Raw genomic sequence first — 26,587 nt, 5'->3', positions numbered from 1 at the left:
TTAAAAGCTTAGCTTTGTTTATTTTTGTCAAGAAAGGGGGAGGGATATCAGCTTAAATGTTCAGGCAGCACTTTATGAATGGCTGCTTCTCTTGCACAGCAATCAATAAGTTCAGGTACATACAAGGCACAGCTAAATGCAAGGCACAGCTAAATGCTTTGAGTGGCAGCACTAGTTGCTGGAATAGGAATATTTGTGAATTTACTATTAAAAATTAAATAAGAAAAAAAGAAGGAACTTTAATAAATTTGCATTATTATTTTAATCTATAAATACAAAATTTAATCCAGCATTCAAACAGTTCATCACACCCACCAGCTCTGTATGGAAGACCAAAGAGTAAATGATCCGAAAACTTAATTAATGAGGTTGGTTGAGGATTTTACTAAGTTTGCATTATTGATGTAATTTGGAGACAGAAATCCTGCCAAAAGCAATCTTTCTGTCATTCAGCTGCAGGAAAACAATACACCATAATGGAAATAAACCACCAAACAACTGGAACCTCATCCATACCACTTACAAAGAGGTGGTCAGATAGTATTAGCCAGCTGTTCAGTTAATTTTCACAGTGGATTCATCAACTATAAAAGTGGCTGTTCTGTTAGAACATGACCGTATGGATCCAGGTTCAAATTTCTACTACAAAATGATGAGCACAATATACCAATTTAAATTAAATCCAACAATTACCACACTTCTTTGACCTCTGTGTAGTCAAAACTTTGATTTGCAGATGCCAGCCTGGAATGGAGTAAGAGGTTGTGTTCCTGAGTGTTGCCAATAATCCTCTGGAACACTATTCCACGGAAACACTGATTCTGTGAACAGTTGGGCTGGCAACCCTGTAATCTTGGAACTTTCTTATCTAAAATGGAGGAAGTAGGCACTTGCACATTCTTCAGAGCAACACAGACACTGGAGAAGTTAAAAGAATAGTGTCCAGTGGTGCTAGGAAAAAATAAAAACATAAACCTGGGAAAGTAATTCAGAAAAAAAGGAGGAAAAAATCCAACTTATTTGTAATTTGTCTGTTGTTTGTTTTGCTTTCTTATGAGAGATCTTAATTCTGCACATTCCAGTGAATGGCCATTTGCTATTAATTTATCTTCTTTCTGACAGCAAGTGGAGCACCATTCCAGAGTTTCAGCATTCCCTTGATGCTGCTCTGCTTAATGCTTGTGTGCTATTTAAACAAAGCATATTCCAACCAAATCTGACTATATATGGAATTCCCTGACAAGTAAAACTTTGGATGCCATACAAAAAAGAGCCATGAAAACAGAATACACACAAATCCACTGCAGACTGCACAAACTGGGCAGGTACTAGAGCAGGCTCTTGGTGGCAAAGGTCAGGTACCCAGTGTGCCCAACCACCTCCCTGAGTGGCACACCACTCTTGAACTGCACAGTCCCTTGCTGCAGATTAGCACACGAGCTGCCTTGATGTGATGGGCTGCTGCTGTCAAAGCCAGGGCTAGAATTATCCTCAGCTGCTTTTCCAAGGTCAGGGATTTGCAGGCTAACTGTCCTTACATTGTACACTCGGAGCAGAATTTCCAAGGTGTTAATCTCTGTAAAACCAGATTCTTCCATGGCCAGGCAGGTTCTTTGAACTTGTTCAATGCAGGGGGAGAAAGAGCAGATGCGGCCACCTGCAAAATAAGACAGGTAGTGGAAAAGAGGGCAAAAGCCAAAATGAAGCACTTTTCATCTCTTTTCAAATTCTCCCAGATGCCCACAGAATTACTATTATACAGACAAAGTGGAAACATTCTTCAAGAAAATCTTCACATGGCAACTTTGTTGGTTTAAAGTGTCAGCACAAAATCAAACACGGACAACTCCACAGGATGCTTCAGACCCTTTAAAAACAACAACAGCAACTTCATTCATCTTCCACATCCAATGTTGCCCTCCACATTTGCTCACAGCAAAACTGTTAAAGTTGATCCTTTTAGAGCAGCAACTCTTTTGGAATCACTCTCCACTGTTGTGGACTGAGCACCAAACTGCAGCTGGCACGTACACAAAGCTAGAAGTCATTCTCCACACACTGCCCAGGGCTGGAGCCCCAGCACTGCACACACGCCCCTGACAAAGAGGCTGTGTTTAGCTGAGGACATGGTATGCGTGCACAGAATAAAGGCAGCTCTCCAGGCCATAGATGGAGTGCTGTTAAGGCTTTACCCTTTTAGTCAAGCTGACTAGCATGTCTCCTGAGCATTGAAGTTTACTGGATATCACATCGTGCAGGCTTACAGCAAAATGTTGTAAAACTCAAGGATGGGACTTGGAAGTGATACAGTAACACTTGTCTCCTTGTCTATGCACAGGTCTGATTTTTGATTCTTAATACGGGCTATTAATAGGCCCCCTACACCTTTCTAAGTGCTACAATGTCACCTTAACAGCTGAGAATAGAATGATTCAGATTTACTCTGAAAAGCCACAGCCAAATCAGATCAAAGAATTATAAGGACACTGTCTGCCATAAGGCCAGGGCATGTGCTTTCACCCAGGACACAGTGTCCCCCAAGGCAACTGCCCTTCCTGAAAAGCTTTTGTGCAGGAGGAAGGAACACTGGGCAATGCAGCTTCAGCTATTGTTTCATTTATTACAATTAGATGAAGATGCCTGCTGACCTGATTTGCATTCCTCCCCAGTCCTCTCCTGGGCTCCAGTCAAACCTTCCAATACCAGCCATCTAAGCAGTTAAAGAACCCGTGCAAGCCAGAGCAAAGCATCCTGCTAAAAATAGAGGCAATGCTAGGACTACATGAAGCCTGCTTTATCTCAAACTACCCTTTTTTTTTCCTTTTTCGTTTCTAAAGTCAGATCTCTAAAAAAAGAAAGCATCAGGTCTGAAAGCGTCACTGTAGCACTCCAGTTACTGTGCAGCAATGATGTGCTGGTACTGCCTGGGGAAGAACACTTTCCACAGCCATTAATCCACCATACGCTAAGCAGGATTTCATTTTAGTCCTCAAATAAAGTCTCTGCACCAAGGGGTTCTTATCATGAATCTTTAGAACAAAGTACCCTGGACAAGTAATTCCCTGGAGTGACAATTAAAACTCAAATCTAATAATCACCTGCAAAACTAATGCTGGTATGTGTCTTTATGAACCAAGTCTGTTGATGCTGATTTAATTGCACGCCCAGCCCATTAACTCCCATGAAATTAGATTTGTATGTTCATCAGGATGGCCAGCACTACCAAAATGTTCCTGAATCTGACAGCTAATCTTTTCTGCCCAAAGAACTTACACACTCTACTCTGTGGTTGCAGATGTAAAACAGAAAAGCTCAGGAAAAAAATTCTGTTACATAATGAGAAAGCTACTATGATGCACACATGTTACAAAGAAAGAATTTATATTCTTATTTTGTAGGGAACTGAACAAATGTCTGACTTAACTAAATGTCAGCTCACAATAACTCTTTGTCTGCAAAGCAAGAATCTGAGAGACCAGAGACTACTACTTCATTCAGGCTTCTTGGTTTTGAGGTTTTATATTGCAATAAAGAAAGCAAAATATATTTACATTTACAGGAAGCCTGTTTTTATTTATTCTGATTGTAAGGGTTTGAAGATACATTTAAGCTTTTGAATTCACATGCTCTGGATTTACAGTCAAAAACTCAAAGCCTGCACACAGCTGTTGCCATACAAGCTGCAAAGCCACCTACGGTTCTTGTCAAGCCTTCAATTAAAGGCAGAGCACCCTTCCTCTTGCCTGGGGCTGGTCAGCTGAGCACAGCACATCGACACCAAACTTGGTGAAGATTTATCAGGCTGCCTCCTCACAACTGCTGGGGGAAGTAGGGTTACAGAAAACAGGCTTTTAAGCCGTTTAATAGGGAGAAAGCTCTTGCTTGCAGTAGCAAATATCCAGAAGGCAAGCACAAAAAATATTACTTTACTTCCTGCACTGCTGGAAGTTTCTCAGGTATGAAAGATGAGAAAACAGTGAACTGCTGGTATTCCATCTACCTGAGACCATGCAATGGGTTTTAATAGTTCAGTCAATTTTGTTTTCCCCTTTCATGCCTCGTTATTTTTTAATAGTTCTCGTTATTTTTATACATCCCTCCCAAATAAATATACCCACAAAGGGCTTAGAAGCAAACCCATCAAGCAGCTGTCCTTACAGATCCTAACAAGTGGGAGAGGAGTCCCCTCTGCTTTTTCCTGCACCATCAGGCAGGCCAGATCTGACTTGCAGCTACAGGCTGGAATTATGTGATTAAGCAGATATTAGGAGTGAAGACTGGAAAGCTACAGTTAGCAGAAGGCTGGAAGGCAAAAATGAAATTGCAGTTCCAGACTGCGAGAGGCTGTCTAAAATAGAAACATTTGGAAGTTTCAATTCCTGTGGTGTGTTTAGACCAGCAAAAAAACCAAAAAAAGTAGAAAACCAGAGCACTCAGAAGGGCAGGCTCATCTGTCCCAGGAGCAGAGACATTGTCATCTTGAAGAGAGCAGATGCTTCTGAATTCTGCACTCTGAGGGCTGCCCTCTGTACCCAGCTGGACTACCAGCCAGGCAGCACCCCTTCTGTCACAATCACCAAACAAATATAAATCTAGATTTCAGCATCCACAGTTCTCAGACTCTTTGAGAGCCCTCTTGTCCTTTAGATGCAAGAGGCTAGGGTTTAAAGGACTTGAATGTGCACTGCTTTGTCTTGCCCTGCCAAGGATTCCTTAGTGAATGAAGAAAAGACATGAACTCCCCCCTCTCCTCCCTGGGGCACATTGCTCTGTCTGTGGATCACAAAGGGATGGACTAGACTAGAGAGCAGTGAAAACATCTGAATGGAAACTTTTTTGTACAAATTGGGTTTGTGTTCTTTCAGAGCTCTCCTTTTAGGAGAGCTACCGTTCCTAAATTTGGTTAATGAGATCTGTGTGTCATCATAAATTGATATAGTAATTATGAGAGATTAATCCTGTTCACATTGGGAAGCTGTGTGAGCTTTTTGATCTCAAGAGCTGTCTAAAAATGTGTTTATTCATGTATAATGCATCTGACAAGTGCTACAGTTGAGGAGAAGAGAATAATGAGACTGTATGAAAGACTTAAGTTTTTTTCTACCTTCAGTTTTACAGGGAGTGAGTCAGTTTGAAGCATTAATGGAGAGGTTAAATGTCCTGAATCCATAGCACGGAACAAGCCCACACAGTCCTGGCAGTCATTGTAACCAGCAACAGGGTTGGGAGGACATGAAAATGGAAGTAAAACTCAGACTGGAATGATTAGAAAAGTGAGCTTAAGGGAAGAGGGAAGCAGAAGATTTTCATCCACACAGAACTGTACATTTCAACAGACTTTATCTAATTGGTAATTGAGGCACCCACCATTGCATCTCTACAAGAAGCCAGTGCTTCAAAAGTTGCCAGAATATTCCTGTGCAACTCTAACAAACAATTTTGTTTGTGGTTTGTCTGAGCAAGGACTAACATCTCTACCAGTTCTGTTTAGCTATTGAGTGCATTAGGTTTCAAGTGTGGAAAATCTTAGTGCTGTTAATTGACAAGAACCAAGAACTCCAGTGTGTGCTTATGATACCGAAAACAAGTCCAAGAAATGTGCTCTTATTTTTGTAGGTTATTGTATGTGTTACAAGTGCTCTGACAGGTTCTTTCATCATCCCAGTATTATTCAGATGATGCACATGTAGTGCAGCACCATTAAGTTTTAGGGAAAAGGGATAGTAATTTTAGAATGATTCTGTGACATAAAGAACACAGCACAACATTTTTACCTCTGGCAAAAGAACACAGCTTGGGTTTTGGGACTTCAATGCATTGTCATAATTGGAAGATTACATTACAAAGATCTCAAGGAAGAAAAAAAAAAAACCACACAGGCATTATCATTGTGTAGGGGTGAGGCAGGAGAGTCACTGAGCAGCATCACTGTGGCATTTACTCTGTGACAAAAATATTGTCTCTGCAAAAGGGGACAGAATGTCCTTTAAGTGCGTGTGCTCGTGGGCGATTTGATGTAGCTTCCCTGACAAGTGAAATTAGAGGATTTGGCTGTTGGAAGAAATTAAAGGATGTTTCTTGATTCAGAAAAGAGAATTTTCTCTAAATCACTTGCCAGCTCATTAATAGGAGCTTGATGTGATTTTCTGCAAATGTGACCTTAACCTCTGCACTTGTAGGTGCATCACTCAAAAGGAATTTATTCCTGCTCATTATTATGGGCTGGTAAAAGCATGTAACAAGGAAATTAAAGAATCAGTCAGCTCCATACTGGGGAAGAAAACCTAACAACTTTCTTTAGTCATCCTTTCATCCCAAACTACTTCCTTCAAACTGTGTCAAAGCCAGTAGCTTTGGCTGGCCTTCCACAGTGAGGATTTTGATGCAGGAATCCTTCTGCTTGACTCTCTACACGTGAAAGAATCACTTCTACTTCAGGCAGGCCCACTGTGTGCACCTGACCTACCCAGCCCTGACAGACCCAAGCTAGGGGTGAATTAGGAGTCCAAGTCCTTCACATGGTGAGGGACAGAAGCTGTGCCTCAAAGCCATACCTGTCTGGTTTAAAACTGGGATCTCCTCTGGAGATCGAGAAAAATAGTCAGTGAGGCTTCCTACATGGGCATGGAAGTGCAGAGTCCAAAGAGGGAGATGTTCAAAGTGAACTTTATCTGCAGAGTTTTGGGGGGAGAATTAACAGCACCATGTTACCTGATTCAGTTATTTTCAAGGATCACAATTTGATAAACTCAGAATTTAGGGGCTTCACGATGCTCCAGAGGGAATGGAAAATCTGAATTAAAGAGTAAAATCTTTAAAGAAAGAAAGGAAATAAAAGAGAGGTGGTTTTAATAATTTTGTGACTCAGACTGTTAAACACCATAAGGAGCAACTTAAAATATAAGAGGCTAATCCACCCTAATACATGGCTGTAATTTTCCATCCCCCTACCTGAAAATTTAAAATCTGTATGAAAATTATTGTACCAGTGGGTTTCTCCCTCATCTTCCACAGCTTTGGAAGAAATAGACAGTATTTATGAGAGTAGAGTAGGTGGGTGCAGAATTATATTCAAAGCACTACAGTATTCAGCTGAGAAATGACTGTGAGTCAAAAGTTTCAGGGCATTTAAGAACTGTAGAATATTGAGGATATTTTTGTTACCTCACAATTTTCTCATTTTCCTAATTTTTAAAAGTTTAGCCTGAAGGGGTTAATGTCAACTGTGCAAAAACCACCAAGGTCAGATATTGGGAACAGCAGCTATGACAACAGAAAAGCATTAATCAGCAGATGCTGCAGAAGAAAAACAGTGCAGGTCTGGAAATGAAAGGCAGTTCTGCAGTGCAGCAGTGCCTCAGAGATGCTACAAGCAGCTTTTCTGCTGGAAGTGTGACTGGTGACATCAGCACAAAAGGATGCAGCTGAGCTGCAAACCTGAAGCATCACCAGAGAACAAGAACCTTCCAGTCACAAACCTACTGAGCCATTTTATTTGTTCAGCTCTTCAGAGGCTGGCAGTGTTTTAAATGGGAGGCCAAGCTGCTCCAAGCAGTGTATTTACAGCATCCTGCAAGGCATAACATGAGTGATAGTTGCACTCTGCACACAGGATCATTAACACTCAGCCTACTAAGAGCAGCAACTATTCAGGACCTTGAGCTGAAGTGGAAGAGAAAACACAGATCTCATAAGGTTTGGTTAAGGCTGAGAACTCTCCCATATCTTCTCAGTTGAACTCTATTGTGAGTATGGAGGTTTTAAGGAAGAGAGTAGCTAATGCTATATATAGAATTTGCTTAGTTCTCATTTTATTCAAAATACCTTAAGACTTCAGGGACTAAATTACCACTATCTGGCAGTACAGCTGTGACATTCGCAGAGCACATCACAACAAAACCCACAGTGTGAATGGTTCAAATGTGACCCTGTCCAGATTTGAGAGAGAGGGCGTGGACAGAAAAGAGTGGAACTCATTTCCTGCAGTGATGCTTTATCACTACATCAACCCTGGAACAGGGTTCAATAACAGCAGAATGTGCACAGGCTGTACTGCAGAAGAGGTTTAACTCTTTGAAAACAAAACAAAGGAGCACTATTAAATTATCTGCCTGTGGTAGGGAAAGGGAAGCAGTTACAGATAACCTTCTGCCATATTTTAGATTTAACAGCAGTAAAAAATCCACAATAAAACTACCCACATGACTCAGGATAAAACAGGGAAGTGTCTAAGTTTTTACATTTTACTACCATAATCAATTATATTTTATGTGAAAACCAGTTTTTGTTTATATGCAAAATAGCAAAATTTAAAAAAGGCACCTATTCATTCAGGTACAAAGTTGCCCAAAAGAGGAGCCTTAGCCCAGTACCAGACCTCAGACATGGGAGTCTGGTTGCAGCAAAAACTGCAGCAAGGATCAGCAACTTCCCCTTTTGAGTGGCTCATAAAGTGAATGACGCCACTTCACAAACACAAAAATGTGGGATTTTGAAGTATTATTTATACTGCCTAAGCAGATGTAACCTTGTAGCATAGCACAGAAAAGCATAGCCAGATGGTATGGCCGGTTTGGGACTGTATTACATTTTCTAGGATTTCAAATGCTGGAGTGAGACAAGGATTCAAAACTTGGAACTGTTCAAGCAGCCCTGCTTAGTATTCTAAGCATGCACCACTTAAATAATTCAAATTGGACTGCGCAATGCAGCGCCTTCTAAGCTGGGAAGTCAGCTGAGTGTTGTGCTCACTAGATTAGATAATTTGAGCATGGGAAGGGCATGTACAGTGCAGTGATTTTCTTCCCCCCCAGGACACACTGGAAAGCTGCTACAAATTGAGCTGTAACCATTGCAGGTACAGAGTGCTAACAAGGCTCACTCTATTTATTCACTTTTTAAAGGAAGTGTGTTACGTGGGTATCACAAAGCTTTCTAGAAAATTATCAGTAGTAGCTGAGGTAGCCCTAACAGCAGGGCTGGTCCTGACTCAGCAAGGCAGTGCATATTCAGTGACCTTTAAGAACAAGCTTCAATCTTGTGATTTCACCAAGACTTTGCAATTCACTTCAAGTCCAGCCTGTGATTATATATTTTAACAAAGAACTGGGCCTTGGCACATAATCAAGTTTTTTTAAACTCATGTCCCAGCATGGACACTGTTCAGCACTCCATGCTCTCTTGATTAGAGAAGTTACTTTTGTAGATGGAAGCAATTTGGCAAAAGTTAATTCAGATCCACACAATTATGAAATTAATTAAAACTTATTCCAGGATAAAAGAATTATTTATTCACTGAAGCTTATTTTTCAATACGGTAAATAGATATAATAAAGTGATGAAACCTGTGCAAAATCTCAACATCACTTTTCACTTGCTGTCACAATCCCAGAGTAACTGGCATAAGCTAGAACATCCTTTATGTTCCATTCCCACTGCATCCAATGGCAAACTTCTCATTAGTTCCAATCACAAAGATTTAGGACATAAACTGACAAGCATATTTAAGTGTGACCACATTTTTTTTTAACATTACCGTTGGGGTGCTCTGTTAAATGGGTACAAATCTGCAATGATTGATGTGAACTGAGGCTGAACACCTTTTATACAAACACCTTTCTACTGAATTGCCAAAGAAATTTGCTTTCAGCATTTATTGTTACTTCTGCTTCCCACACACCTCAGATCTAGCAAAATGCACTTGAGAATGGTTCAAAGGAGTTTTTATAAACTGCCCATGCTAATTGTAGCCATTCTCACAGGCCTGCAGGAAAAAATTGTTCTTCTCCTTTCAAATCTTCCACTGTAAATTGAAGACACTTTTTGAAGGTTTTATAGCCTTAGAAATGCCTGGAGATTGACATTTGAGAACAGTGATCACATAAGGGAAGGGAGCACATCTAGTGTATGGCTCAAAGGCAGAGATATGTGCACAGTGCTTCCTGAACAGAAAGAGAAAAATGCAGTTACCTTCAGCTTTTAATGCTGACTTGGCATGTCCTATGGCTTCCCATGGAGATGGAATATCTAGGAACACGGCATCTGCAATGTTGGAGACCCCAAAGCCATTTTTGCAGACATCCTGGTTGGTCACAGTGACCAGGTGCTCCACCCCGTGCTCCCGAAACTCCTCCCGCGCCTTCTCAGCCCTTTGCTGGTGGAACTCCACTGTGTACAGGTGCCCGGTGGGAGCCACTGTCCTGATCAGAGCATGGGAGAGGGACCCACTGCCTGTACCTAGGAAAGACAAACAACTCATGAAATTGGGTTTGTCAGGGACAAACATCAGAACTATAAAGTCTTCTGCTTTCATCTTCCTGCTTGGAACACTTGTTCAAAACTCAAACGAACACAAACCACTTGTTCAGTTCCTGAAAGAGAACAGTCCTTCCTGCACAAGGAGGGAGGGACTAGGTGTCCTAGGAAACAGTCTTCTGGGTCCTCAAAGCATTCACTACAAAATCCTGCAAACCCAGGGTCTGTCCTGTCTCCCTGGAGGAGGAAACTAATGCCAAGGGTCAGCTATAGCTCTAACAACTGCCACTAGAGAACACGAGGAAGTAAATGCAACAGGAAAAATTCAGGGAAATGAACTGGAGAGGTTTTTTTCTAAGTGTCAGACTCTTCTAGGGTGAAAAGAGATTAAGGCAAATTTTAATGGATTTTCAAAACCTTATACTTTACTAAACAAAGAAAATATGTTGGCATGGCTCCGTGCTTGAAAATCCTATTAATATCCATGCAAACAAATGGCCTTCAGGATACAGTTTACTTTGCACAGATCTCTTAAGAGACATCCTCAATTCTCACTGGAATTACCCCAAACCAAGGCCTCTTGGCTCCTTGCAGCCACACTGATCAAACAGCTGTTTTCACAGGTCACTTACACACATACTCACCTACACAAGCTTAACTTAGTCTAACAAAATCTATCACACAACTGTAGGTAACTACAATTACCACATACAAACAGGAACTGACAATACAAAGATTTTTTTTCCTTGTTTTAGTTAGATAATTTAGGAAACTTACTTTAAATGATCCATTGGCATATTAAATGGATGGATGACTAATAACAAAGATTTTCACTTAAGAAAACACCCATATACCAATTCCCATTGCAAATTAGTCACTCAAGTGGCATTTAATGGAGTAATCCCCCAAATTCAAAACCCCACAGCAAGCCTGAATTCTCTGTGTTTATTGATTCATAATCCTGTGCTTAGAACACATTTCTCCTGTAGAAATAAAATCTATTTCTAGCTATTTTAAATGACTGTTGAGCCTGAGGCAAGTCCTTTCAGCTAGCATAAATCTTAAAAAACATATAAAGGACAGAATCTGAAGTACAGCAGCTCAGGAACAAGTAGAAAGGAAATTAATTAGGGGGCACAGGGGCTGGTACAGCCGCTTAATTGGAGCAGTGCTTTCCATAATCATCCGGGAAGTCTGAGTTCACTGGCAGATCGCAGGTTCTTGCCCTCTAGTCCCACAAGGGGAGGAACACTGCTGCGGCCCTGCATTTAATCCGACAGCTCTGAAAGGGGACGCATTCAGACTGTAAACAGAGCTCAGGGCCCAGGTTTGATGGGCACCGCTCCCCTGCTCCCCTGGGAGAGGGCTCTGACCCCGGCGGGCACACGGGCACCGCCGCAGCTTCAGCACGGCACACAGGGAGGCAGCGGTGCAGGAGCTACACATTTTAGCACTGCCTTCAGAGAGGTCCAAGAGAAGAGAGAAACATTTACACACATGTATTTAATAAAGTCAAAGTACAGGCATTCAAGGTGGTATTAAAATAAAACAAAAAGCAAAACACACCTACATGTGCATACAGCAAAAGCCACCCTGTCACAGCACTTGAAGGATCCAAATGTCAAAGTGAACTTTGCCTTAGTCAAAGGAGTAACAGTAGCACAGCAGCCATGTAGTTGTGAAAACTCAATGATATATGTGCATAACAAAGGAATAGTATTCCATTGATAGGTTTTTAATGACAAAAGCAGGGAACTATTGCTCCCAGGATGCTAAAGACTGAAATTCTGCCTTTGCAGTTCATGCCAAAAGGGAGGATTACACAACTGAGAACTACTGTAAAATGAGGAAATTTAATCATTGTACCTCTCAAATGTGTAGTGCTGCACACTTTTTGCATCTCTCCCTGCTAATCTGAAGAAGGGAACAAGCCTGGGCTGTAAGCAGAAGAGTGAGGCAGCTTGTGCATGTATCCAGTTTCCTTGTTCATATTCTTTTACATTTTTAATCACTTTCCTTTTAAATCTGCTCTTAAAAACACCACAGAAGATACTATTCGTCTTCTCCATAGGAAAACCCATTAAGATTTTTTGGCTTCTTTTCTAAAACTCCTCTTTTATTCACAAACACTCCAAGCCAAACCCTGAACTAAAACCAAGATACTGGAAGTCACCACTTACAGGCATATTACAGACAGAGCTTTTGTTAAGCAAGGTTGCCAGGAATTATTTATTGTTGACTGGCTACCACAAACATGAGAACAATACATATGTATCACATTTTAACCTATCAAATTCTATCACATTAATATTATTAATGGGAGTATTTCTGAAGATGCTGCCTGTCTTCTCCGTGACAACACTATCAAAACTGCAGGAAACAAGATGGTTATGAATCACCCATTATTGTAAAAATCTCTCCTAGAAAATATATTCTGAACCCAGACATGTGACATGATGATGACCCTTAACTCTCATGTGCCCAATAGATCAGCACATTTGATGTGATCCATTAACATGAGTCTGGCATGAGTCCATACCTGCCACAAGCCCTAAAGCCCAATCAGCACTGTCTGCACAAGGCAGGGGTTCAACCCTCTGTTTTTGTGATGTTCTAGAAAGGGAAATGAATGTTTATATTCACCTTCTTCCCTGCAAATCTGCAGCATTCAACATTTTTGTCCTCCTGCAACCATCTCAATTTCTCTTTGTCCTTATTTCAAAATCACTACTGATAAAAAGCAAAATATGACTCAAAGAGTCTTACTCAGTTTGGAGTAAGTTCTAGTTGGGTACAAGTTTCCTTGGGAAATGAAATGTATCCTAGTATAATACAGAATCAGTCAGGGCAGCAACAAAACCCGAGGAGTACTACTGCAGACATAGTAGAATGCTACCAAACCAGAAATAGCATATCTGAACTACCTGTATACAAATTACCTGAACCAAAAAACTGGATACTCAAAAATTAACATTTTGTATCAGAAGAGGCAAGATCAGAACTGGAAGAACTCCAGTGGATTTTCTTTCTCATAGAGGTGCAGTGAAATGTCTGTGTTCTGATATGACCTAGAAAGCAGAAGGTAAGACAACTAGAACAACTAATTTATAATTATTACACTAGGATGCTCCTTTTCTGACAGCCTGCACAATAAATAGTCTTAGGAACTGTTTGCTCTCTACCACAGGACAATGCCCACTTGACTACCATGTTTTAATCATGAATGGACTCTACAGTAGAGAAGTAAAACAACAACAATTCAAACTGTACTGAAGACAACCTTAACATCACAGCTGCTGCTTTAGAGCTCACTTAGGTGAGCACTTATGTCATTGCTAATTTTCACTTGGAAAATGTGATGCTCTTTTACACTGACTGTTCTGTGATCTCAAACATCTTAGTCAAAAAGCAGACATCTGCATTGCAGGCATTTAATGAGACACTGCAGGGGCCCCAATATGCCATTCTCAAAGCTCAACATCTGAGGAGGCAGCACTGTGCAGGGGATCAGCACAGAGTAAACCAGGAATGGGCTCCACTTCACTCCAGAGGCAGGAATTAAGCTCCTGTGTTACACCCATGATTTAGGTGGCTAATGGCCCTGCACACTGATGCAGTATTCTTTCCTTCTTGGGCTCAAGCACATGACATTCTCCTTCTCTGATACATATAAGCTCTAAGGGAATGTTTTTGCTCCTCTCCTAAAATATGCAGTTTTAGGATTTCAGTCCTAGCAAGTGGACATCTGTATAAAACGCTCTAGCTCAGCACCTACTGATAGCTCCTTCTGATTTGCAGACAAGCAAGTATTGATCAGATTGACTTCTCAACTGCCCTGACCTCCAAGAGATCTGTTCTTCTCACTCTCTGCTTATTCAAGTGACAGGTTTTCCACAGAGAAGCCTCCACACACCTCAGCCATCTTGAAACAATGACCAGGTAAAATAACTTCTCACCTTCTCAAAAGCTGAAGTGGACAATATCTGAGCTGTTCAAAAATATAGCATGTACAGAATACTGCCAAGACTGAGTGTCACCACAGCATCAAGCACAGCACTTAACTCATACAGGATACAAAGTACATTTTACACTGTTTTCTGTTAGTCTGGTTTCCTTATTGCACAGTGTATTTGTCTAATCCCCTGGAATCCTACCCATGCCATAAATATAAGTGACCTGATTCTGTGCTCCACTACATTTTCTCTTTGCAGGCTATTGCTTGGCTTGTCTTCCCTACAAGTTTCTCATCGTGGTGCTTCTTTTTAAAAAAGGAGCTTCAAATTGTCATTTAGGATTTATAGATGTGTACAGCTGTGTGTAAGCAAAAGTATTTTGGAATAAAGCTGAATAAGCTCTTAAGTGCATAAAAAGGTTCATATTGCTTGGAAACAGGAATAAAAGAAAAGCATGCAAAGTGCTATTTAATACTGGGTCTCTAAAATATCTAGTAACATTTTAGGAGAGCTTAAGCTTCTGATGCATAATTTGGCTACCTAAGATATTCTGAAATGCGTAAATACAACAAAACAATGACAGTGTTGCTCTATTTGTCTCCTAGCTACACCACTTAGTCCTAGCAAAGAGTAAGATAGGTCATGAATCAGCCATGAGAACGGAAGGAGCCTCAAAACCAAGGGAAAATTAATCTTGAGACAGAGCTAACAACTCCACAGCTAAAATCTGTCAAGAAACAGAAAGACTGAACAGAAAGACTGCTCACTCTACATGACAAGTTAGTGTAATGACTTATAATGAATACATGAAAAGATATTAAGCATTTGATGGAAATTAACCCAAATATCTTCCTGGGAAGATAGCCAAGGGTCCAAATCATGGTAACAGAGGTAAGACACAGGAGGAGCAGGGACAGAGAGAAGGAAGAGAGGGAGGGAGAGAATTTCAAGGAGTTGAACTGATAGATGAAAGAGAAAACACCTAATAAAAAAAGTTCACTTTGCAGTCAAGAAGTTCCCATGACAGAAAATTAGCTTATCTGCCTATGTGTCATGGACACCATGCTGAAGCAGGCATTTTAATTTTAGGCAACAGGCTGGAGGTCAGAGAGGGCCACTGCTCACTGACCAGACTGAGGAGCTGAGGGAAGGATAGTAGGGAGGTTTTCAAGGCTGGCACTGCCTAAAAAGAATATGAAGAATTAATTTTTCTTTAGAGATTCAAGTGAAGAAATACATTTTCCTTAGAGATTCAAAAGTCTGAATTTTTTAGGAGGGAATCTTCTACAAAATGAACATAATATGGTTAACAAGGTTAGGTTCGGAGCTAAGTGTAGTGGTCAGGTGAAATTACAAGATCAAAGTGAGTCCAGACAGTCTGAAAACAAACACTTGAGGGTATGAACAGCATTCCTCATCAGCTAATGACAGCCACAAGTCTGAATACATTACAGTGATGCCTCATGTGGTCAGAGGCACAGAATCATAGAATCATCACAGACTCACAGAATGGTTTGGGCTTTAAGATGTTTAAAGATTCTTTAGTTCCAACCCACCTGTCTGGGGCAGGGACACCTTTCCACCAGACCAGGTTGCTCAAAACCCATCTAGTCTGGGGCTTCAACACCTCCAGGGATGGGGCATCCACAGCTTTTATGGGCAGTCTGTGCCAGGGCTTCAGCAGCTTCACAGTAAAGGGTTTCCTCCTAATACACCTTTCTATTTAAACCTATTACCCCTTTTTCTACCACTCAGTGCCCTTGTAAAATTCCCTCTCCCAGCTCTCTTGCAGCTCCTTTAGGTACTGGAAGGTGCTGTAAGGTGTCTCTGGAGCCTTCTCTTCTCCAGGCTGAACAAGCCCAGCCTGTCTCCATAGGGAAAACGCTCCAGCCCCCTGCTCATCCTCATGGCCTCCTCTGGACTTGCTCCAATAGATCCACATCTTTTCTACTCCCCTCTGTTGGGGCCCCAGCACCAGTTCAGTGTTTTGGTGTGGCAAGAGAATGTTGTGGTTTATGACATTTGTACTGATGAGGCCTTCCTAATACTTCAAGAGGTCCTATACAAGGATCAGGTTTTCTAATTCTTCTCCCACTCAAACCTGAACAGCTGCTAAGAGGTAGATAAGGGAGACATTATAAAACACAGACATAATTAGTTTGGACACATTCCAGAATCAAATTAACTTTGATCCGTACTTTACACTAAAAACAGAGCTGCAAACAATTTAGATGTACTTATGACACAAAAATAATGAAGACAGGAGCAGTATTTGTCAAAAAGTCCATAAGCACTTCAGAAGAGTCATAAGCATACAGCTGACTTGCTGGGACTTCACAATAAACTCTTAATCATTTATTAAGTATCCATTAATCATTAAGTCCTCATTAATTTTTAATGGGTGTACTCTTTAACAAAATCTATACCCAGGCTGTGAGTCTGAAAATTTCATAATTGTTTTTGAGAAGCTCTAGGGTAAGGCTGGGTGGCAGCTCCCATTACTCCTTCTCTGAGAAACTATGAGAACCCAGAACACTGCTCTCAGCCTTCAGAAATCCAGTCCCTCAGCTCAGAAACCCATTGCAGTGCAGCAGTGAATAGGGTTTAGCAACTTTTAATTTGGGATTTAGCTGAAGGGAAACAAAAAATCCAATTAACGTTTTTGCTCACGTGAGTCTGATTTTGTGAATGCTGAAGGATCACTGGGATGGTGGTTAAAGTACTTTTGACTAAATTATGTTTTGTCTAAATACTACACTCCATCAAAGCCAAAATATTTCTGAGATTTATCAGATTAAATGAGATTTCACATGCTGTACTATTAAGACAGGCACTATTTTACATCTCACCATGGAGAGAGAACAGTAAAAAGCCTTGATGTGTGGGGACTGGAAAGAAAAGGATTTTGCTTGGAAAAAATAATTGAAAGGTTTCATAGTATTAAAAATAAACATGAACCCCTCAAAACCAGTTGTCAAATGGAATTATTCTACAGACAGCCTAGCCTGGGAAGTTGATGATTTGGAGAGTGGGGTGAGACAGAAGAAAAAGATTTAGCCTTCTACTTTATCTAGGCATTGCTGCACATGCAATAAACACAAATGGGATTATTAGAGTTACCTGACAACAATGAAACTTTCATACTATTGGGCCACTCACAGCAGATATTTAAGCAGCTGTTTTGAATATCATAATTTTGGAAAGATAGAGCTGTTAAAAACTCTATCCAAGTGTGGAATTTCTTAGAGCAGGGACCAATATTTTAAAAAGATCTTAGCTCTAGTAACAGTTCTAACAGTTTTAAAACTCAACATACCTTTATAAATTAGAAATTAGCAGAAGACAGAAAAAGGATCATATTCCTACACCTCTGCCATGAAACATCAGGTAGATGCAGAGTCTCCTTATAGCCTCCTCAACAGAGCATGCCTGGGTCATTTTAATTATGCATGTGCTGCTGACAAGCTTGCTCTTTATGTGTTTATTGAAGATGATTAAACATGGTAAAAACTATATGAATATGTTTGTATCTTTTAGGACAAATAATGACTAATCAATTTAAACTATATAATTAAAGTGACATAAAATTAATCCTTCTGGTTATTCTACTCCATTTTTATAATCAAATGCAGAAGATCATTTATATTCAGAGCATTTCAACACAACACAGAGGGTATTTCCTCTTACTTTTTCAATCATTTCTTCTCACAGCTGGGGAGACCAATTCAAAATTCTGCTAGCTCACAATGGCTAAATACAGGACACACCTCTACAGCTGAGTTTGTAAGACAAGAGGAAAAGAGCCCAGCATGTTTTACAGAGCCTGCCTTGCCAGTTCACACAGCAACTGTATATCTAAGTTCAAATAATAAAAAATACAGACCTCTGTGCTAATTCATGCTTAAAATACACCTAAACTTGGCACCAGCAGGAAGCAGACTCAAGTTTTACTATACCAGATATCCTGTCTTGTTTCTAATCATCACCATTGGGCTGGTTCTGTCTAGCCCACACAAGGCTGATCTAGAGCTAATGATTTTGGATCACCAAACACCACAGAATTTAGGATGGCACCAAAGCAGGCACTACATCACCACAAAGCAGGCACTACATCAGGCTACATCACTGTCTTGGTCTCACCACACTGCAGGGTCCAATTGTCAATACCTGTCAAGTTTTTAATTCACAGTAAATCTGCAGTAAGGTCTCTTGCTTCAAAGTTAGCCAGATGGATTTATTAGAGTATTCTTTCTTCTTTCCTTTCTTTGTGAACACTGAACCTTGCAAGCAATACAAGCATAACTATAGCTGTAAAAGTATTCACTTTGCCTGGAAAGCTGAAGTTGCAATACAATGTCAGTACAAGCATGAAAATGAACCTGGGACAGATTCCCCTTAGCAAAAAGGATTGATTTGTGGCTATGACTTTTGACTCACAACATTTTTGGAAATCATCAAGTATTTCCATTTCTTAGATGTTTAGATAAGCAAGAGATTAAACATTTTCATCCTCTCCAGGCACCTTTGACATTATTGAAAATATTTTATATACAGCTCTGTACATTTGACTAGTCTGAGTGAGACAGGATATGGAGCAATTCCAATCTCTTCCCCCTGCCCCCCAAATAATTTTCTGCTTACTTTTCCCATCCTGTCTAAACATAGCAGGGAGGGGAAGAGCTGATGAATACAGAAACTTCCCATGACAAAACTAAAAATGTCTGGTTGTCCCGCAAACCAAATCACAAACTCACAGGACCCAGCTATTTTCACAGTATCAGAGGCTTCTGCACAGGGTTTTGCCTGCTTCAAGGGCTGCTGTACAGCAAGCAGCTAAACACAGTGCCTGGTTCTCAACTGGGTGCAGAGATAAGTGCTGTCTCAGTTGTGTTGGAAAGTGGTCATTATGCCTGAAAAGCTGCCCAAAATTATGCATGAGTGGGAACAGGAAATGGTGAATGTAAGAAAGCACAGTGCATCACAGCCCTATCATGCTGATCCTTTGCCATATCTATGCTTGAGAGGGAGGTGTATGAAACTGCTTCAAAAAATGCTCCAACAGCCAGAAAAAACAAGGACAAACTACCTCAGCTGCTATTTCTCCAAACTACAGAGATTCACTCAAATGAAGCAAGCCTCATACTGCCTGTAGTAATAAAGTTATGAAGACATTATTATAAACTCTATGTAACCAAGATAACATTTATGTCAATTTTCTCCTTACTGCCAAATTAAGCAAAATCACAAAAGCTGTAATAAATTAAACCAAGTTTAGAAATAAACCAGAGCCCTGTGATGAACACATCATCCATTGTATTTAATCAGTGATTTTGCATGAGGTTGTGGTGCTACAAGTAGATTACACTTGGGAAAAGAAGAATGAAATTGATGTATTTACATGGTACCATATATAAATACTGCCAATTTATTTCTCTTATTAGTTCAACACCCGATCACCAGAGTCTCTTTCACCAGTTTATCTCAACTACATCCTCTGAAGCTGCAAATTCAAAGCCTGAATCTTGATTTAAATCATGTATTTACAAACATTTTTTAAGTACTCAACAACAGTTTTAGCAAAGGGAAATGAAAATGTTTACATATTTGTTCTAAGATGAATTAACCAAACACATGCTCAGAGGTTTACCCACATAAATGAGGCTGCATGCTGAGGTAGCATCAATTTTTCAAGAAACAGTTGATAACGTGCACATGACATAGAATTCTTCAACACGTGGGCAGGGAAAATTGTATCACAGTGGGAAGAAAGTGCAACTTTTTGCAAAATATAAAGAAAACCCTGTTTTTTTCATGAAAGTGTTGGTGTTAGTTCCTAAAAAAGGATTTCAACGTAGTAATTATTACCTGATTCACATACTATGGAGCCTGGCTTCAGTTCCAACATCATGGTGATTATGGAGATGTCAGTGGAATACAGAATCTGTGTCCTGTGCGGGAGATTCATGGTCCACAGTTCTGGAGTTGGATGAAGAATGAACACCCATCCTCCTTTACTGCAGGTCACTTTGGAGCCATACTTCTTGCCTATGAGGTCTGTGGAGTGCCTGATGACCCCGTACTTAGTCTGTGTTACAGAGCCATGCTGCACCTTCACAGGAAACATGGACTCGTGGCCCAGGAACACAATAGCCGTGTCACCATCCTTTATCGTATCTCCATATTCCACAAAACTCATGGTCACAATCTTGTAGTTGGCTGATGATTGTCACCTAGAGAAGAATAAATATGTCAGGAGGGTTTCACAGGACCACAGTGGAGCTGAACCTACAGACATAAAACCAAGTAATTTTATTTTCTCCAATACAGAACAAAACCGCACTGTGCAAATAAGATGCTACAAGAGAGTCCAGGGAGTTCAGGGAGCTGCTCTCCACTGTACTCTTGATCCAATTACAATCAATGGAAGGATCCCACAGATTTGAAAATAACAAGTATTTTTCTTGGTTTATGGTACATTTTAAAGAAAAATCAGGAAATACATTGTAATTTACTCAGCCTGCTACTGAGTAAATGCTCAAAATGCTACTGCAGGTTAGTACCAATTTCAGCACCCTGTTCAATTACAGTTCCTGAGCATGTTATTAAGTTTAACTTCTACTCCCATCTTGCTTATTTTTTGATGATTTACAACATAAAGACGTTCTGCTACTTGCCTGGACCTCAGTCACCAGCTATTAGGATCACTAACAAAAGTATACTTGAAAGTTTTCCAAATGAACGTTTAGAGATAGGCTAAGGGCATTAATTTATGCATAAACTTGACTAACTACATGAAAAAAGAATATTGTGGCCTTTAATTTGCCATTGGGGGTGCAAAATAATTGTCTGGGAAGTGATCTCTGCTCCAGCTAAATGTAAACAACCACTTGCAAGCTAATGCCAACAGCTGAATCACTTCAGCCCCATGGTCTCAGAGCTGTTTTAGAGAATTACAATTAAATTTTGATGGCTTTGAGAAGACAATCTAGAAATCAGAAGGTGGCTTACCATGAAATCTGACATTGCCTTTCAGATAAAGCAGCTAACTGTCTAAGCTGCAGGTTGATCAGTTCATGCAAGAATTGCTTAATGAAGTAATAGGGATCCTAAAGTTAGAAATTAAAGCCTATGACAGCAGGCTTTGAAAGTCAGATTTCTGGTACACCATCCCTGGCAGAATCAAAAGCAGTGTTACTTTTAGTTTCAGAACAATTACTGAATTCATGCACTTTTGAGTTGAATGTTTAAGAGTTTGGTCCTGCTTCATCATTTCAATTAAAAACATTCAGTTCTCAAAGTCTAGTCTGGTGTCTGTAGTCTGGTTCCTGCCTGGAGCTCCATGTAGCTCAATTTACTGTTAAGCAGCTAGATTTATAATTTTTCCACTGCAGGCACTGAGGTTGATAAACAGATGTGCTTGTGGCTGAAACTTCCAAAGCTTATGACATGCTTATTGCATAAGGTGTTCAGATGCCAAGGCAGAGGAGGCTTGTCTGGACATCTGGTGAAATAGTAAGAAGAGCATCCCATGAATTCAGAAATGTATAGATAAAGGACTTTGTGAGATAGAACAAATGCTGTCTTTTATAGCTTGCACCCTATGATTATGTTCATGTCTTAATCTTTCATAAATGATACTCAGAGTTCTCATTCCAGATACTTTTAATTCAGTGCAGTTTTCAGCTCTCACAAGCGTCATGTGAAAGGACCTCAAATGGAATCCATTTCTTTCACAGTATTTACTGCAGTTACACCCATGTGCAAAAGAATCCTGTAGCAAACCTGCAGGAACACTGAACGAATTCCTCTCCCTTTGATTACACCAACCAGCTGGTTCCCAGCTTCCTTGCCTTCCTTTGAGCCACTACACTTACCACAGCTAATAGTCACAGCAGTGAATCACAGAATCTTTAAGGCTGGAAGGGACCTTTTAGATCATCAAGTCCAGCAAGTCCATCCATGTCAGTGCAAGGTGACATCCCAAGTGACATCCCATCCCTCAGGCCTCACCTGCTACATTATATTCACACACTTGGGGTATAATTGGCGTCTGTGAGGAATTTTGGAAGTTTCTTTTCCTCGCCCCCTTGTCAAGGAGCACAGTGACACCACCACCTCCAGTATTCTCCATTGCCTGGCAGTGCAGAGGGTCCCACACTGTTAAATTTCCCCCCGGGCAGCACTCAGGGGATTGCTGCAGCACCGCTGTCGCGGGAAACTGAGGCCGCGCCGCCTGACACGGGGTCAGGACTTCTCTCTGCGTTTGCCATGGCTGCAGCGACCTAAACCCAACGCCCAGGGGATCCCTCGTAGCCCCACAAATAAAACCACTAACATGATTCTGCCTTCCCTTCAATCACAAGGCAGGCACACGTCTCTCTTCCCTGAGCAGCTCCCACAGGGACCTGGCAGGCTGCCCCTGCCCCCTCCTGAAGCCTGGCTGCTTGGCACGGGGAACCTCCGGCAGGCACAGCCGCCTCCCTGCCCAGGCGCACGCACAGCCGCCTCCCTGCCTCCGTGCCCCCGCTCAGAGGTGACCCCGATACCAGGGCTGCCCTCAGCCCCTTCCGTATCCCGAGGGCGGTAATGCGGCTCCTGCACCCCAGCAGCGCATCGGCCCGTGCCAGCGGACCCGGGAACCTCAGCGGCGGGCAGGTGAGAAGCACGGGCTGGGCAGGGAAGGGGGGAGAGGCGGCATCCGCCTGCGGGAGAGCAGCGTTAACCCGTAACGGCCCCGGGGCCGGAGCGCCCTGGCCCCGGCACCCCGCGTCCCCGCGGGGACGGTTCTCCCCGTGCCCCGAGCCCTTTACCTCCCCAAGCCCGGCCCGGCCCGGCTCTCCTCACACGCGGAACCGCCCAGCGCCTTCTTCCGCCTCGGTCGCAGGCTGCTGACGCTCCCACCGCCTCCGCCCCCGCCAGCCCTGCCTGGAGCCGGGAGTCGCCGCCGCTTGTGCCCGGCGCGATCAGACCTAGTTCCTGCAGCCCTCCTGAGGCGTCTGTTTCTCTCAGCCCGTCGTCCCTCAGCTCCATCAAGGCGCCCGTTCCCCTGAGCCCGTCATGCCCACAGTCCCATCGAAGCATCCATCCCCCTGAGCACACCCCTGCCCCCAGCCCCTTCGAGGTGCCTGTCCCCCGCCTGTCCCCCTGCTGACCGCCCCCGCCCCGTCCTCTCAGCGCTCCTTGCTGGGTCCTGAGCAGTGGGGACGGTCACTGACCACCCTCAGCAGCCCCCAGGCACCCCGTGGGGTGCTCCTACCTCGGGCAGCTGCCCGGTCAGTGAAAGTGACGGGTCCCAGTGGGTCAGTGGGAACAGCTGCAATGGGGACTGAGAGCCCCAGTGGGAACTCGGCGTTCATCACCCGTTGAACGTGTAGGGGGTCGCAAGGGCCACCACCAGCAGGGCTGAAGCCCTTTCCCCAGGGAATGGCTTTGCCATTGGCACACCTGGGCCTTGCCTCGATGGCCCCCAGGCAGACAGCTTCCAGAAAGTTCTGCATGCCCTTCCCCCAGGGCAGCCTCGGGGAAAGGCAGCTCAAGGCCAACCAAGCTCTTCACAGAGGTTTCATAAGGCTGCAGGAGAAACCACACTGTGGGCTCAGAAGCAGCAGAATTGTTATCTAACCCCCTAACAGCATGGTACTAACTCCTACTTCTGTCTCGTGTTTAGGATCGAAGTGATGTGGAGAGCCCTGCCTGCCCTGTGGTACGGGGGCTGTAGTCAGGAGGCAAGGAGGAGCAAAGGAGGAGAATGTTGCCTCATCTTCTGCTCACAACAAGCCCAGGCCACCTGGCATGGGAGCGGTATGGGCATAGCAGGGAGCATGTGAATCACCTTGGACGTGCTGCAGGTAGTGTTCCCAGCTAAATCAGATAACGCTCTGTACTGTGGTGCATTCACCAGTAACCTGTAATACATAATAATGGAGAAAAAGTCATCCTTTCACAATCACAAACCCAGTAACGGAGAGCTGTTTAGATGATGATCTGTGATTTTTTAAATTAATGTGGTTACACCAAGAATAAGGGATTTTTTTCCCATTACCTTCAGTGAAAACATATTTTTTGTTATGGTGTTGACCTGCCCATAGCATAATTGCAGTAGACTTTGTTAGTTATGAAACTCTTCTCCATCTAATCTAAACATAATGTATGCAGTTTCAGAGGTTTCTTAAACTGCAAACTCCTACTCAGCTGTTTTTCTGACTGGCAATCATGGCTCTACTGTGCCTTTATATTTGCACCCACTTTGTTTAATTTTCTGTCATTTTTAGTGTCATTGGTTATATTTGTCATTGTTTATGTTCTCATGTCCTTTCTTTCCCATGATGGGCTGCTGTTCAGATCACCGTGGGCCTGACTGTGTGCAAGATTGAGACACTCAGCAACTCCTCATTTCCATAGGCACTCAGCTCACTGGAAACAATCAGTAATTTTCAGCAGCCTGCCTAAGCAGTGAGAAAAACATACACCAAGGATAATAACTAAGCAAATACATTTTAAGTGATAAATGGGAAGAGAAGTTTCATTTGACAAGTTAAGCAGATGGAGCTATGGCCAATTTCCTTAATCTACTGGTACATGAGTGTTATGTTTAATTTTCAAGTGCTGTTTAGTTGTAGATTAGGAATTGGAAACAATTCAGTTGTTCACAGCAAACCACTTTCTCTTGCTGTCTCCTAATTTGGAATATTGTTCTGTGTTTCCAAGATGATGTTTATCCCCTAATTCTTCAGGTTCATATTATGTTCACGCAAGTAATTTCAGAAGACACATTCACTGGCTAACACCCATTTTGTCTTGCACTTGCACACCACACAACATTTATAATTAAGCCTCTTAGGAAGTTAGCTGCGTGGCCCTTGATTAACTTCCCTTAATTCTTCATTGTTAAAGCTCAGCGCAAACATCTCTGGAGTAATCAGCCCACCTTTCCAACTGGAAATGTAGCATATAAATCAGTATTCACTAAGATACCATCCCAGCATGGAAAGTGAGTATTGGTGCCCTTATCACAGTCTAACAGGCCATACAGGCTTATCCAAAGCCAGTGTTTCCCAGCAGATGAGGCAGATAAAGCGGGCGATCAGAGGCTGTTGACACAGGGCACAGCATCTGTAATTAAGTCACTAGGGAAGCTGGCACGGAATGCTGTGACAAAGATAGGATCCAATTTACACACAGCTTTCAGCAAATCTTTAAATGCTGTCTGAGTAAAACCCAGTCACTTCTGACTTACTGTGTGCTAGAAATTTGTCAAATAGTGGTGAGAAAAGGGGGGTAGAGGGTGCATTGTGTAAATTGGATATATTTTAGTGTTTTTGTGTTCCTGACTCTTTCCATGCCACTCAAGTTCTGTGAAGAAGAGGTGTGTGTTTGTGTTGGAAGTGCTGTAATGTTTGGCACCCTGAGACTTCTACCTGCTCACCATGACTGGTATTCCCTGTTCTGCAAGACTGGGAGGAAAAGAGCATATGCAATGAAACGGATCCTTGGGTTTTGGATCTTGAGGTGACCTTGACTCCACAAGTCTCCTGAACAATTAAACTACAGAACAGTTGATTGCTTCTTTGTTTGTGTGGCAACAGATTATGGAATAAGATAAAAGGAGCCTTCAGAACCTACCCTGGTGCTTTTTTTTTTCTTTTTGTGGAGAAGACCGCCACAAAAATATGCATAATGTAAGAAAATGGGTTTAGTATATTCCTGTTTCAAATTAAGAATAAAATATTTGTGGTTTACATTTAAAAAAAATCCAAAATCAGAATTATGTTTGTAGCTGAGGTAATCCAGTAATATTACATTTCTATTGTAATTTATTGAGGACTCTAGGTACAATTTTACACCTATAATAATTTAATACTTGTCTAGCCATGCATTATTTGCAATTTACACTATTCTGAAACATGAGCATTGTGTGAAACTATTAGTGCATAGGGGAAGACTTTGTGAGGTTAAAAGTGCAGAGGAGACCAAGAGAGAGGATTTGTTCTTTGATCCGGAAGCTGAGACCGGACTTGCACAGATGCTGAGCCCTTGGCTTCTCCTGGAGATCTGTATACTCAGCATCTCAGTCTACCAGACCTGGAATAACTCGGAAATCTGGATGGCAGCCAAACACAGCACATTTTTATTTGAAGCAGTCTAGGCTTTTTATTTTGCAATGATTTCCTCTATATGTATATTATTATTTTTAAGTCCTAAACAGTTCTGTAAAGTGCACATACTTCTTTTCGTTAGGGTGAGGGTACTGGTCATGGTGCTGAAAGGATTGTGATGGGGAAAGAGTTTCAGGTGATGTCTCCTGACATTCACAGCTCATGTCAAGGAAAGCAACTCTGCAAGTCAGATCTGCACATTCATGGATAAATACACTCTGTTTG

General features: G+C 41.9%; 1 protein-coding gene across 1 annotated transcript; it reads right to left on the bottom strand.

Annotated features, from left to right (window-relative positions):
• Window positions 1-23,220, bottom strand: TRMT61A (tRNA methyltransferase 61A). The gene is made up of 4 exons (XM_054635009.2): window positions 23,018-23,220; window positions 20,073-20,437; window positions 9,970-10,236; window positions 1-1,657 (listed from the first exon to the last, which is right to left on the bottom strand). The coding sequence occupies exons 2-4, from the start codon at window positions 20,401-20,403 to the stop codon at window positions 1,329-1,331; spliced, it is 927 nt and encodes a 308-aa protein (XP_054490984.1). The 5' UTR covers window positions 20,404-20,437; window positions 23,018-23,220; the 3' UTR covers window positions 1-1,328.
• Between the last annotated feature and the right edge of the window lie 3,367 nt (window positions 23,221-26,587).

Source organism: Agelaius phoeniceus, chromosome 6 (assembly GCF_051311805.1).
Source record: "Agelaius phoeniceus isolate bAgePho1 chromosome 6, bAgePho1.hap1, whole genome shotgun sequence".
NCBI lineage: Eukaryota > Metazoa > Chordata > Aves > Passeriformes > Icteridae > Agelaius > Agelaius phoeniceus.
The sequence above is the reverse complement of the archived record's forward strand: the minus strand, read 5'-3'. Positions and strand labels throughout refer to the sequence as shown.

Excerpts from the sequence above, each read along its gene's own strand:
- TRMT61A (XM_054635009.2), bottom strand. The coding sequence starts at position 20,403 with ATGAGTTTTGTGGAATATGGAGATACGATAAAGGATGGTGACACGGCT. Across the intron at positions 10,237-20,072 it reads CTCCATAGTATGTGAATCAG|GTACAGGCAGTGGGTCCCTC; the intron begins GTAATAATTACT and ends TGTCTTTCCTAG. Across the intron at positions 1,658-9,969 it reads GTCAGCATTAAAAGCTGAAG|GTGGCCGCATCTGCTCTTTC; the intron begins GTAACTGCATTT and ends CTTATTTTGCAG.